This window comes from Megalobrama amblycephala, linkage group LG7 (genome assembly GCF_018812025.1).
Source record: "Megalobrama amblycephala isolate DHTTF-2021 linkage group LG7, ASM1881202v1, whole genome shotgun sequence".
Taxonomy (NCBI): domain Eukaryota; kingdom Metazoa; phylum Chordata; class Actinopteri; order Cypriniformes; family Xenocyprididae; genus Megalobrama; species Megalobrama amblycephala.
In genome coordinates this window covers 55,477,737-55,491,230 of record NC_063050.1, presented here as the reverse complement: position 1 = coordinate 55,491,230, position 13,494 = coordinate 55,477,737, and the positions used below count along the sequence as shown (strand labels likewise).

Sequence of the window (13,494 nt, the reverse complement as noted above, 5' to 3'; positions counted from 1 at the left end):
TAATATGATAAAAAAAAACTAATATGTGAAAAAGTATATGAAAAAGAAAGAAGAAATGTGAATAACAGTTAAAATACAACATTGTTATTATGTTGGCATGTCCTAAATATGATTTTTTTTTTGTATATATATATATATATATATATATATATATATATATATATATATATATATATATATGTATAAACTGTAAATAACTGTAAATAATTAAATATAAAAATTATTTGAAAAAAACTATAAATACCTACATAAAAATAGAATAACACTATTTTTAATATAGAAATAGAAATATTAATAAAATGTAAAATATTTATCAAAAAATATATAAATTATAAATATCGCATGTAATTAAATAATTAATATAAAAATATAATTTAATATGATGAAAAACATAAAAACAATAAATACTAATATTATGTGAAAAAGAAACACGGAGTTAAAATATAACATTGTTATTATTAATGGTTATGAATCATGGCACGTCCCCAATATGATTATTCATATACATACATATGGGGAAAATGATGTATCATGGTATTGACATGTACATTGAAGTGTCCTACTGGTAAAATAATGTCAGTCTCATGAAAATATATAGTTATAATATAATAACCGTTGACCGTGATGTACCTTTATCTGGTGTTGTGTTCGCTGGTCGGTACTGAACAGCTCTTCTCTGAACTTCCCGTCCAGAACTGCAGCTGCCGCCTTCTTCCCGTCCAGAGCGCCGTTACAGCCGTCTGTGTGTGATAAAGCTCGTTTCTTGGGGCTGTTGTACGTGTTCTCGATGTTCGCGAAAGGATTTCTGCGCTTCACGCCGCCGCTCGTGCGGCCCGGTGCGTTCAACAGCGGCCCCGGAGAGAACGGCCGGACTCCGTCCACCGACACCACCGGACTCGACGTCCTCCTGTTGGGCCCTTCGCTCCGCGCGCGCTTCCGTCGCATCCGAAGAACATCAGACGGTTTTTTAAAGCTGGGAGAGTAGCAGCCCAACTCCGCCATCGCGATCGGTTCCGTCGGTTATTGTGTGTGTGAAGCGGGAACTGCGGCGGATCTTCTGACGATTGTTTTGTTCGCTCAAAATTTCGCGCGTAACGGAATTGCGTAAGCACGTTGCGTGATGACGCAAATGAGCGTGTTGGCGTACTAGCGAAACACCCGACAAATGTAAAGTCTTAAATGGAATGGAAAAAATGTAATTTAAAATAGATATTAAAATATATTTAGAGACAATATCCAAAAGCAAAAACTTGAAAGCAATAACAACTATACAGTTGTTTAATATATACAATTTTTTCATGTAAAATGCCTTTTTTTTTTCTTCCTCTTTTGTTTTCTATTTTCTGTTTTTTATATTACCCTTGACATGTATGGTTATATGCACTCTTGTTTGTTAACTATAAAACTGTTCTTGTTAATATTCAATAAAAAAACAAACAAATGTAAAGTCTCTACTGTTTCAAGAAAAAATAATAAAGAACGTAAAATATTTATGGGCTGTCTAACAAATAAACAGTCTATATGAATCTATTCAGTTTATACATTTATTATGGCAGTAAAACGACTGCTGTTTCATGTCTGTTTTCTTATATTAATGGCTAATATATATATATAAAAACATTTATATAGTCTACAATTAGTTTTGCTCGTACTTCATCGAAAATAGGCCTATCTAACAATCTAAAATAATTTAGCTGATATTTCCGGTCTAATTTATTCACTTCTATAACCACACGATGCTAAACTTCCTCTGTCACTCCTCAGTATGTCAGCCTGTAGATTAATGGTTGAATGTCACGATTAATTGCTCGTTATTCATCATTTGCATTTGTGATTAATCACACAGTGAAATGACAGGAGCTGAATATTGTGGTATGGATGAGTTGTCAGGGATGATGGCACTTCATATCGATCCTGGAGCTGCTCAGGAACGATGACACGCGTGATGAATGGCCTGAGGGTGACCTCTGACCCCGAGGAAAATTTGGGCATTTTTATACTAATATAGAGGCTGGACTTGTATTTTTAAAGAATATATTTACATGAAAACACAAAATCAGCTTTGCAAAAAGGTTCTCTATTTGTCTCAATATGATCTCAAATATCTCTCATTAAATGATCTGAGCTGCTTCATATTCACTTGATGATGACCAGTGACACATTTGGCACTAATTTTAGGAGAACATTTTAGGTTATTCTTCAACTTTTTCTTAAAATATAATAAAATGCATGTTAAAACAATTAAATTTGTACATGTCAAATAAAATCGATATTCGCATTATAACTACTGTGTTTGTGTTAAATATGTTATATTGTTGCAATTCCATACTTTAACGTGATGATTTTCTTACACGTCTCAATTAAACATGTATTATAAAACAAAAATACAATAATTGTTTTCACCCTGCAGAATACAAATATGCATTTTATGATTTATATTTGTATTTAAAGTTTATTTCAACTGTTTCAAATAAAGACTGATCATTTTGTAAGAGGTTCAAGCCATATATATATTCTTTTCTTTTCATTTAATTACAAAAACATGATCATTCTTCATTTCTTTCTGCTTTTTTATGTGAACTCTCTGTGTTTCCCATAAGTTACTTTCTGATATTATTTTTTATTAAGTGTCTGATAACTGAACCAGTATTTATTTGATTAAAAATTTAATTATTTTTATCAAAAAAGCATAAATTCATATTTTATTTTAGTTATTTATTATTTTTTAATTCATTTTTATTAATTATTTTAATATCTGATATTATTTTTAAGTGTCTGATAACTGAACCAATATTTATTTAATTAAATATTCAATTATTTTATCAAAAAAGCAGAAATGTTTATTTTATTTTAATTATTTAAATATTCAGTTATTGTCAAAAAGCAGAAATAAAACAAGTATTCATTAGACTAGCTACAAAAAATGCACTATGAATATTTTATTAATTATTGTTTTTTAAGTGTCTGTTAACTGAACCAATATTTCTTTAAATATTTCTTTAATTAAATATTCAATTATTTTTTATAAAAAAAAGCAGAAATTTATATTTTATTTTGATTATTTAATTATGTAATTATCGTCAAAAAGCAGAAATAAAACAAGTAATCATTAGAGTAGCTACAATAAATGCACTATGAATATTTTATTAATTATTTTAATATCTGATATTATTTTTGAAGTGTCTGATAACTGAACCAACATTTATTTAAATATTTATTTAATTAAATATTAAATTAATTTTTTATCAAAAATGCAGAAATGTTTATTTTATTTTAATTATTTAAATATTTAATTATCGTCAAAAAAACAGAAATAAAACAAGTAATCATTAGAGTAGCTACAATAAATGCACTATGAATATTTTATCAATTATTTTAATATCTGATATTATTTTTGAAGTGTCTGATAACTGAACCAATATTTATTGAAATATTTATTTTAATAAATATTCAATTATTTTTATCAAAAAAGCAGAAATTTATATTTTATTTTGATTATTTAAATATGTATTTATCATCAAAATGTAGAAATAAAACAAGTAATCAGTAGCTACAATACAAAAAAAATGCACTATGAATATTTTATTAATTATTTTAATATCTGATATTATTTTTTAAGTGTCTGATAACTGAACCAATATTTATTTAAATATTTATTTAATTAAATATTCAATTATTTTTATAAAAATAAAAAACAGAAATGTTTATTTTATTTTAATTATTTAAATATTTAATTATCGTCAAAAAGCAGAAATAAAACAAGTAATCAGTAGCTACAATACAAAAAAAAATGCACTATGAATATTTTATTAATTATTTTAATTGATATACCATTACAATTATGCAGTTGTTTTGCATAATTATGCTGAATGGAATATTAAGTGCTTGCTTCATTTACTAGAATACTAAGGAATACTTCATTTAAAGTTGTCTTGCACTCTAAATGGCTGCAAACATATTTTCTTTTTGTTTGGTGGACTTTCCTTCCAAAAGAATCAAGTCGCATCAGACAGGCTCCAATTACTAGAAATACTAGAAATAGCCTCATTTTTCACCACATTCAGCCAAGTATTTCTCTCACACGCTAGACACGCCGGCGGTGTGTGTTTGTGTGTGGTGCTGACATGCTGCTCTCACACCCTGAGCTCTTTTTATAAAGGCGATTTGATTTTATAGGCCTTGGCTCGACTCCTAGACCACAATTATAGCCGAGGCTCGTCCGGCAGTGTCCGACAGGCCTGCCTTTATTTAGCCTCTCCGTCTCCTGCGCTTCTGTCTGTGTGTGTTTGCTTGTGGGTAATTCTGGGCTGTAACAGGGAAGTACAAATAGAGGGGAAGGAACACTGTAAAAAATAGAGAGAGAGAGCCGTTTATCTGTGTAGTATCTGCAGGTCGGGACTCGTCCGCTGCTCTGTGTAAATTCTTCATGGGTCGAGAATAGAGTTTAGATGCATGAGACCAGAGACAGGCGGTGATAAACGCTGAAGAGTTCCTGTCATATCAGCATAAGATGACATGAGTTATGTCCTAAATGACGCACTATACACTATGTATATATGCACTTCTATGAAGGTTATTTTGTCAATCAACATTCAACACAAGTCTGATAGCCCCGCCCCCTTCGCTACATTATTAATGGTACGTTTACACGACAAAACGTACTAAAAACTTTTTTTTTATTTGTAGTTTGTTCAGATTCCCCATTTACACGGTTCCGCAAAAATGACTAAAAACGCTGTATTATGCATCACTACACTGTAAAAAATCAGAAGTTGAGAAAACGTAAAAGTTTAAGGCAACAAACTTCAGCAGATTTTTGAGTTTTCTCAACTTTTTGTTGTATAAACTGAATACAACAAGTTGAGAAAACTCAAAAATCTGCTGAAGTTTGCTGCCTTAAACTCCTAAAAGTTGCTTTCTCAACTTTTGATTTTTTACAGTGTAGTTATGGACGATTTTGAAACACTGGTTCATGAAGCTTCGAAACCTTTACGAATCTTTTGTTTCGGATCAGTGGTTCGGAGCGTGTTTCAAACTGCCGAAGTCACGTGATTTCAGTAAACGAGGCTTCGTTACGTCAAAACTGTTTCGAAACGTTTCAAAATTTCAATGGTTCACCACTGGGGGGCGATCTCTGTTAACCCATGAATCATGCAGATTCACTGAATCAGTGTATCGAACCGCTGATTTGATACACTGATTCATTTATGATCCTAAGCTTCCTGAAGCAGTGTTTTGAAATCGGCTATCACACTGTAAAAAATGACCGTGATTTTAACAGTAAAAGACTGTAAAAATGCTGCGGTTAAAAACTGTTAATTGGTTTACAGAAAGTTTCCGTACTATATACGGTGAATAACTGTAATAGATCTAACGGTACATTTAATGTAATTTTACGGTAAAATACCGTTAAATTCACAGTTTTTGAAAGTGAAAAATAACAATTCATTGTAAAATTTACAGTGAAAAAACGTAAATTGACATTCCCACAATTCCCTGCGTGACACTTCACATTTGATATATTTTTGTTGAAATAACTCTGTTTCTTCTTAGTTTTTCTCATTTTTTTCTAATCAGTTATGTACATTAGGGTTTTATGTAATGTCTAATGTTGTTAAATTAATGTTTATTGCATTTTTAAAATTTCATGCATGTTACCATGATGGTGTTTAGTGTGTGTGTGAATGACACTGTGTGCACCTTCTATATATTAGTATTGTCCTTCTCAGTTTGTGGAAAAGCTGCTTGTGATGAACTTTGATTCATCATGTGACTCTTATCACCACTGGGTTTGGTGACTGTCAGTGTATTATAAAGATACAAAACAGATATTAGTACTTCATTAGGTTGGTAAATTAACATTATATCAGTTAATGAAATATGTTATTTTACCGTAAATTTTACTGGGATTTTTTTTTACAGTGTACTGAAATCCAATGTTAAATATACATATTTAAAATGTAAAATTCACATGTAACTCCGTAAGTATGTTTACGGTTTGATGTCATTTTTACAGTATTGTTCTGGTAACCACAGCTGCCGGTATTTTTCCGTAGAAACAACGGGATTTTTTTTACAGTGCACTAAATAAGTCGTTATTTAGTTTTTTTGGCGCACCAAAAATATTCTCGTTGCTCTATAATATTAATATTGAACCACTGTACTCACATGAACTGATTTAAATATGTTTTTAGTACATTAATGGATCTTGAGAGAGGAAATTTCATTGCTGGCGATGCAGGCCTCACTGAGCCATCGGATCTCAACAAAAATATCTGAATTTGTGTTCTGAAGATTAACGAAGGTCTTACGGGTGTGAAACGGCATGAGGGTGAGTAATAAATGACAGAATTTTCATTTTTGGGTGAACTAACCCTTTAAGTGTCTAAAAGTGTCTATTACCGGATCTCTGATGAGTTTTACACATTTGCAGACGTCTTAATGAGGTATTTGTATAATTAAAAAGGAATAATAATAGTCTCTGTTTAGCTGACCCATCCATATAATAAACAAAACAAGCCCAGAAAATTGATAAAATAATACATATTATATTTATGATTAGTTAATTGCATTTGATAGATTATACGTTCAATAAAATGTTTGCAATGGATTTGTAAAAGCTGTTTTATGCATTTTTGGCATGAATTTTTGTTGCATTTACACTGTTTTGACCAGCAGGGGTCACCAGTGTGTGGTCTTTCGAACGCTTCGAAACAAAGAATCATTTTGCAAAGAAATTGGTTCAATTGATTCAAAGCTTTGAAAAGCTTTGTTTCTCCCATCACTATGCATGCCAAGCAGGGTTGCCAGGTTTTAACATCAAAATTAGCTGCTTTTTGGTGGGGTTCCCCTGGTAAAATTCGCATTCCAGGGGCTAAATATAATTTTATTTTGGATCACTTCAACCTGCGGACATGAAAAACAACCTGCGGAAACAGTGTGGGAAAACTGCGGACTTGGCAACCCTGACTACATCATATGTGCCTGCGCACATACGCATTTTTTTATTTTTATTTTATTTACGCATTCTTTTACCGCCCTCCACAGGTCAAAGTTTGAACTAATTGTTATATACTTGCACTAGCATATTGTATATGACGATTTAGTTCAAACTTTGACGTGTGGAGGGCAGTAATACACTTAGCAGTGTCTACACTGCCGGAATTCTAATAGAGAAGAAGAAGTAGAGAGCTCAAGATGAGCATTTATGATTAAAACGTATAGAATTTGTAATTTCTTTTTGAAAATGAGCGATGGTTTCTCTAGATAAGACCCTTATTCCTCGTCTGGGATAGTGTAGAACACTTTGAAGCGGCAGAGAGAAGGACATGGACATCTTGGATGACATGGGGGTGAGTAAATTATCAGGAAATTTTAATTTGAAAGCGAACTAATCCTTTAAAGGCACAATATGTAATTTTTCACCACTAGAGGTCGCCTATTCAAAACAAAGGCGTAGCTTCATGACACCGAGATTGAGCGCGGAATCATGGGAGATCTCGTCTTCACCTCAGAGCCACGGGAAAAGAATCTGACGGGACTCGAGCAGAAATCAGTCATGGGTGAGATTTTTAACATTACTGTAGTATGAAGCAGGGTGTTGGAGCTGAACGAGGCCGCTGGAGCGATTGCTAATGAGAGACGAGCGCAAAACGCATCCCGCGAGAAGCGGGACTTTTATTATGCCGCAGTTGCTGCTTCCTCTTCTTCCAGTCAGGTGTATGAGGTTACGCAGCGCTGTTTATCATATTAGATACATTTGAGTTGTTGAAAATGATGTTAAGACGTTACTCTGTGCGTTCGCTCGGCGGCTGCTACGAGACACTTGTCGCAGATTGCAGTAAAATAGATAAATTTTAGAATATCATATTAATATAATCAAGAAAACGAGATTCAAACAATAAGACTAAACGTGTTGAGCTATATAACAGTGATTAGTTTTCTGCCTATAAATGTATCCAAACAGCTGTTCCCTTGTCTAATCATTTTTGGATATTTTAATCCAAAAATCTTACATATTGTGCCTTTAAGGAAACATGAGTGTTTGCATGGGCAATATCTGGCAAAATCACCTTTACAAAAAAGAAATGAAAAAAGTGTCTCTATAAGATAAAAAAAATTGCTATGGTATTACTACATTTTTTGGACTGGGAACCATGGAAATTGGACAATTTCATTGTATGTATGAATGTAATGTCTGTGCTATATGAATCAAGGTATCATGATAGTGATTTGAAACGATTCACACACTTAATAAAGACACCACTCACTGTAGAGAAATAAGCAGTTTCTTCACAACAAAGTGTTATATTCTCCAAAGAAATGTTGAAAGGGGACAACAAAGGAAAAAAATAAGCTGCATTCCAGAAGGTTTTGCTTGTTTCACAATTGTGGAAGTTGAGAACCGTGTCGTGTGTCAAACCTCTGAAGTAATTTACAATCTATTTACACAAAAAAAATCAGGTTCGTGATTCTTCCATCTTCCATCCAGCCAACCATTACACGAGAGCATCAATCGGAAAGGTTGAAATTGCAGAAACCGTGTAAATCTTGCGGAGAGAACGACAGTGAAAGGCAGCGACCGGGCGAAGTCTCGTAAACCTGGAAATGTAAAGAGTCAAAAGTCTGTTTAAACTCTTAAGAGCGTGTCGCCGCTGGCAGAGGCGTGTTTTGTTCCTCCTCGGCTGCAGTGAGGGACGACAATGAGGCGGGAAACTTTCTGGGCATCAATTGAGCCGGTTAATTGACTTTAATCCATCCAGTTGTGAACGGATCACACTGCAGATCAACCGAGACCCGAAACAGACTCTACGCAAGTTCATGAATGCAAATGCTTCCAGCTACACAAGATCAACTCCATGCATCATTTTATTCGCAAATGTGTCAGAAAGCAGTGGATGATAGCGCAAAATGGACGTTAGCGTAAATCGTCTTCTTCTATGGTGAGTTTTCTCAGTTACGGTGGAGTTTAAAGAAAGTTAGTTGACATGTTTATATAAGCGACCTGAATGGAATATTAAATAGAGATCAACTGATATAGTTTTATTTGATATCTAGTGTCTGAAACATAATAATTTGATATTTAAGTAGCCTTATTGTCAAAAAGTAGAATTAAAACAACTACTAGGCTACAAAATGCATTATTTTATTAAATATTTTAATTGATGTTGGTGCCGATAGCCTTGTGGGCAGCATGCCGACATTGGCTTCGGGTGACCCGAGTTCGAGTCCCAACTTGCTGATCTTTCCTGATCCCGTCTTGCTTATTGTCCACTCTATACTATCCTATCATAATAAAGGCATAAAGTATTATGATTAAGCAAAGTTATTTTGCATGTTTATATCAGCTACCTGAATGGAATATTAAATAAAGATCAACTAATATAGTTTTATTTTATATCTAGTTTCTGAAACAATATTTGAATTATTTTGATATTTAAGTATTATTGTCAAAACAATAAGTAACCACTAGGATGCAAAATGCATTATTTTTATTAAATATTTAATTTACGTTGGTGCCGATAGCCTTGTGGGCAGCACGCCGACATGTAATGCCGTTGCACTTCAGGCTCCCGGCTCGCGGACCTTTCCTGATCCCATCTCGCTTCCTGTCCATGATACTATCATATCATAACAAAGGCATAAATCGGCCAAAAAAAAAATAAATCATATAGTATTATGTTTATGCAAAGTTATTTTGCATGTTTATATCAGTGACCTGAATGGAATATTAAATAGAGATCAACTGATATAGTTTTATTTGATATCTAGTGTCTGAACCAATATTTGAATTATTTCGATATTTAAGTATTATTGTCAAACAGCAGAAATAAAACAATAAGTTACCACTAATAAACCACTTTTATTATATATTTTAATTTACGTCTGTGCTGAGCGCGCCGACATGTAAAGCTTGTGCTTCGGGCCTTTCCCGATCCCGTTTCCCTCTCTTGCTTCCTGTCCACTCTATACTGTCCTATTATAATAAAGGGGAACCCCCCCCCCAAAAAAGCCATATATTATTATGTTTGTGCAAATTTATTTTGCACGTTTATATCAGCTACTCGAATTGAATACTGAGTAGAGATAAACTGATACTATTTTTATTAAGTGTCTGTTACCTGAACCAATGTTTATAAAAATATTTAATTATTTAAATATTTAATTATTTAAAAAAGCAAAAATAAAACAATAAGTAGTCATTACAGTACAATAAAAATATTTTTGATTGTTTTAATTTATGGCATATACAATTATATTTATGCAAAGTAGTTTTGCGATCGAGATGGCTTTTTGTTATCCGTTAGCGATGTGCATTTAAACACTTGCGTAGAGTGCGTTTCTGGCCTTAGACGTAACATGGTGAGGTTTTGTTTGACATAAAACACAGAGGCACTGATAAAAGTACAGTGATGATGAGACGAACAACAGTAATAATAATAACAACAACAACAATAATTTTAATAATAATAATAATAATAATAATATTACAAACTATCCACTTTAAAAAAAGCAAGCGAGTCTCATGCTGTGCTGTGAAAAAGTCCGTCCTTTGAGTCAATTGCTTCAATCAGAAACCACCTCATTCAGCTGCCTGCGTCCTATTGGTCAAGCCGACTGTCCGTCGACCTGTTCAAACGTCAATACGGCCTCCAGACGGCTTCAACCGACATGTTGGTCGGCGAACTGCTGTGGCTTCCTTCGGCCTCCACCACGACGTCGCTCTGATTGGGCAGAGAGGGGTGCAGGAGGGCGGAGCCTGTGGAGGCGTTGGTGCAGGGCGGTAAGATGCGCGGCGGCGAGCGCTCGCCTCCTCCTCCGCCCGGCATCATGGAGAACTGGTAGGATCCGGCGGCGCTGCTGTAGTAGAGGTGATACGGGGACGAGCCGGCCTGGAAGGGTCCGGCCTGAGCCTGCGAGGAGCCTGCGGGGTACGCCGGCGGTAAGTATGTGTGGTAGCGGCCAGCAGGGCTCGTCATGGCCGACATGCCGATGCCGATGGCGTTGGTGACGGGGGTGGGCGTGTACGTAAAGGCCCCGGTGGGGTACGGCACGCGCGGATCCGAGAAACGGCCGTCCGGTAGGGAGGGGAGCGAGGGGAAGGAACGCTCCAGGCCGACGCGAGGGTCAGTGAACGCCGTCAGATCTGGACCTGCAGGAAAACAAAAGATGTGCTTAGATTGATGCTGGGATCTTAGGAGAAACATCTCCAAAAGTTCTAATATATATTCTTATTTATTCTAATTGCTGTCTTGGAGAAACGACTGAGATCTCATGTGTGATAATTTCATTATTCAAGAGTTTGAGCCACTAAATTTGTTGTTCAAAACAAAACTACACTGTAAAAAAGAATTGTTGGTTTAACTTAAAAAATTAAGTTACCTGGTTGCCTTAAAATTTTGAGTTCATTGAGATAAAAAAATTTGAGTTAATACAATGAAGACGACTGGTTTAATCAACAGAAACTCAAAATATTATGTTATCTGAACCACATTAATTACTGAAGTTGATTGACAGAAGAAAAAACGTTATGATAACAAATCATGAAAATAATTTTTTTTCAGTGTACTATCAATAACTAAAAATAAAGCTATTAAAGACTTTTTTGTTAATCGAAATAAAGCTATATATATATAAATAATTTCGGCTGCCAAGCGATTACATTTTTTAATCTATTTAAATAATTAGATTATTCGCAAATTAATCACACATCAAATTACCCCCAAAAGATGAAGTCATTATTGTGTTAAATGAGAAAAGCATTAAATAAACATTACAAAAAGTAGCTTTAGAAAGAAATATTTTATTTGATTCAACAAAGCATTTATTACACAAACTTTTAGGCTTCAGTTTTTTTTTTTTTTTTTTCAGAAGCAGCATCTGAATTAGTATTTATATATATTTACAGAGCAAAACAGTTTGGTTACCAACATTCTTCAAAAATACCTTTTATTTTCCGAAAAATACAGAAAGTCATACAGGTTTGCAACAACACGAGGGTGAGAAAATGTAAATAAACAGAATTTTCATTTTTGGGTAAACTATTCCCAAAATATTAAATCTATTTTTGCAATGAAATTATACTCTAAATAAGAAACTAAAACTGCCAGTAGGTGGCGGTAAATGTCTAAATGAGTAGATTCGCTTTGTTCAAACGGCTGATTCATTATAAATGAATCATTGAATCATTGGTTCACCTGATTGATTCACTCAAAACACAGATTCAAATGACATAAATGGAACTTAAATTGGTGATATTTAAAAAAAACGAATAAAAATAAACTAAATATATGATGAAAATATAATAAAAAGCTAATTAAAAATATACAAATAATACTAAAATAACACTGGTGAAATTTTATTTAGTATTTAATAAACCCCTTTTAAGAAGTACCATGGTATTATCATGTTTTTTAGACATGCGGCATGGTAAAACTCACAGTGTATAGCGTTGCGGCTGGGTGAGATGGGTGTCGTCGGGTGGACCGTCGGGGTGGAGATGGGGCCCAGGTAAGGGTACGACTGCTCATACGACCAGGACGGAGACGTCTGCATCTGCCTTGAATCTGAAACCAAACATTCATATTCAATAAATGATGTTATGACTGCTCCATTTCACTACCAAATCCAAGAAACACACTCACAAAAATACAGAAATATTATTAATAGCTACTAAGAAGAACACAGACATAAACACACACAACCAAACTGTGATATTTGCAGGATTCTTTGATGAAAAAATTTAAAATGGAAATCTTTTATAACATAATAAATGTCTTTACTGTCACCTTTGATCAATTTAATGTGTCTGTGCTGAATAAAAATATTAATTTCTTTAAAAGAAAAAAAAAAAACCCTGTACAACAGTAGTTTATGTACCAGTAAAAATCAGCCTCCTGTATTCAAGACAAACACGACGACACTGAATAATGGAGTGAGAGGAGCAGGAGGCGGAGAAGACATTCTCTCAGTATGAGTCTGTCTCTCTCTCTCTCTCTCCCCGTGGTCTAATAAACGCTCGCTGATAGCCTGCAGACTTCCAGACAGGAGGGGAGGGAGAGCCATCAGAGAGGAAGCAAATTATGCACAGCGGCCAAAGAGTGCGCGGCCCGTTTCAAGTGCAGCCAGAGCGCGGCCCGCTGCCAGGCCCCCCAGAAGCCCCCTCTTTTCCTGCCTCCCTCCCCAGGCTCAGGGCTTGTGATCTGGAGCAGGAGTCACACATGGCTGGGTGGGTGGCTGGAGGCGGATTCGGGCATCCGGTGCGAGCGGGACTCATTTTTTACTGGGCTCACACACACACTCACACACACACACACAGGTTTGTTTTGCTATCTTAGTGAGGACTCTCCATAGGCGTAATGGTTTTTATACTGTACAAACTGTACATTTTCACCCCCTACACCTAAACCCACCCATCACAGGAAACTGTCTGCATTTTTACTTTTTTAATAAAACAATGTTTAGTATGTTTTTAAAGCTATTTTAAATATAAGG

General features: G+C 34.6%; 2 protein-coding genes across 2 annotated transcripts in view; both read right to left on the bottom strand.

Annotated features, from left to right (window-relative positions):
- The window catches only part of LOC125272954 (protein downstream neighbor of son homolog), a 9,569-nt gene extending 8,423 nt beyond the window's left edge, over positions 1–1,146 (bottom strand). The window contains exon 1 of the mRNA XM_048198167.1: positions 631–1,146. Coding sequence (XP_048054124.1) covers positions 631–1,002 — 372 coding nt within the window. The 5' untranslated portion in view covers positions 1,003–1,146. The remainder of the gene's footprint in view (positions 1–630) is intronic.
- Positions 1,147–8,272: 7,126 nt separating this feature from the next.
- Positions 8,273–13,494, bottom strand: part of runx1 (RUNX family transcription factor 1) — a 151,735-nt gene continuing 146,513 nt past the window's right edge. The window contains 2 exon segments of the mRNA XM_048198166.1: positions 8,273–11,152; positions 12,441–12,566. Coding sequence (XP_048054123.1) covers positions 10,641–11,152; positions 12,441–12,566 — 638 coding nt within the window. The 3' untranslated portion in view covers positions 8,273–10,640.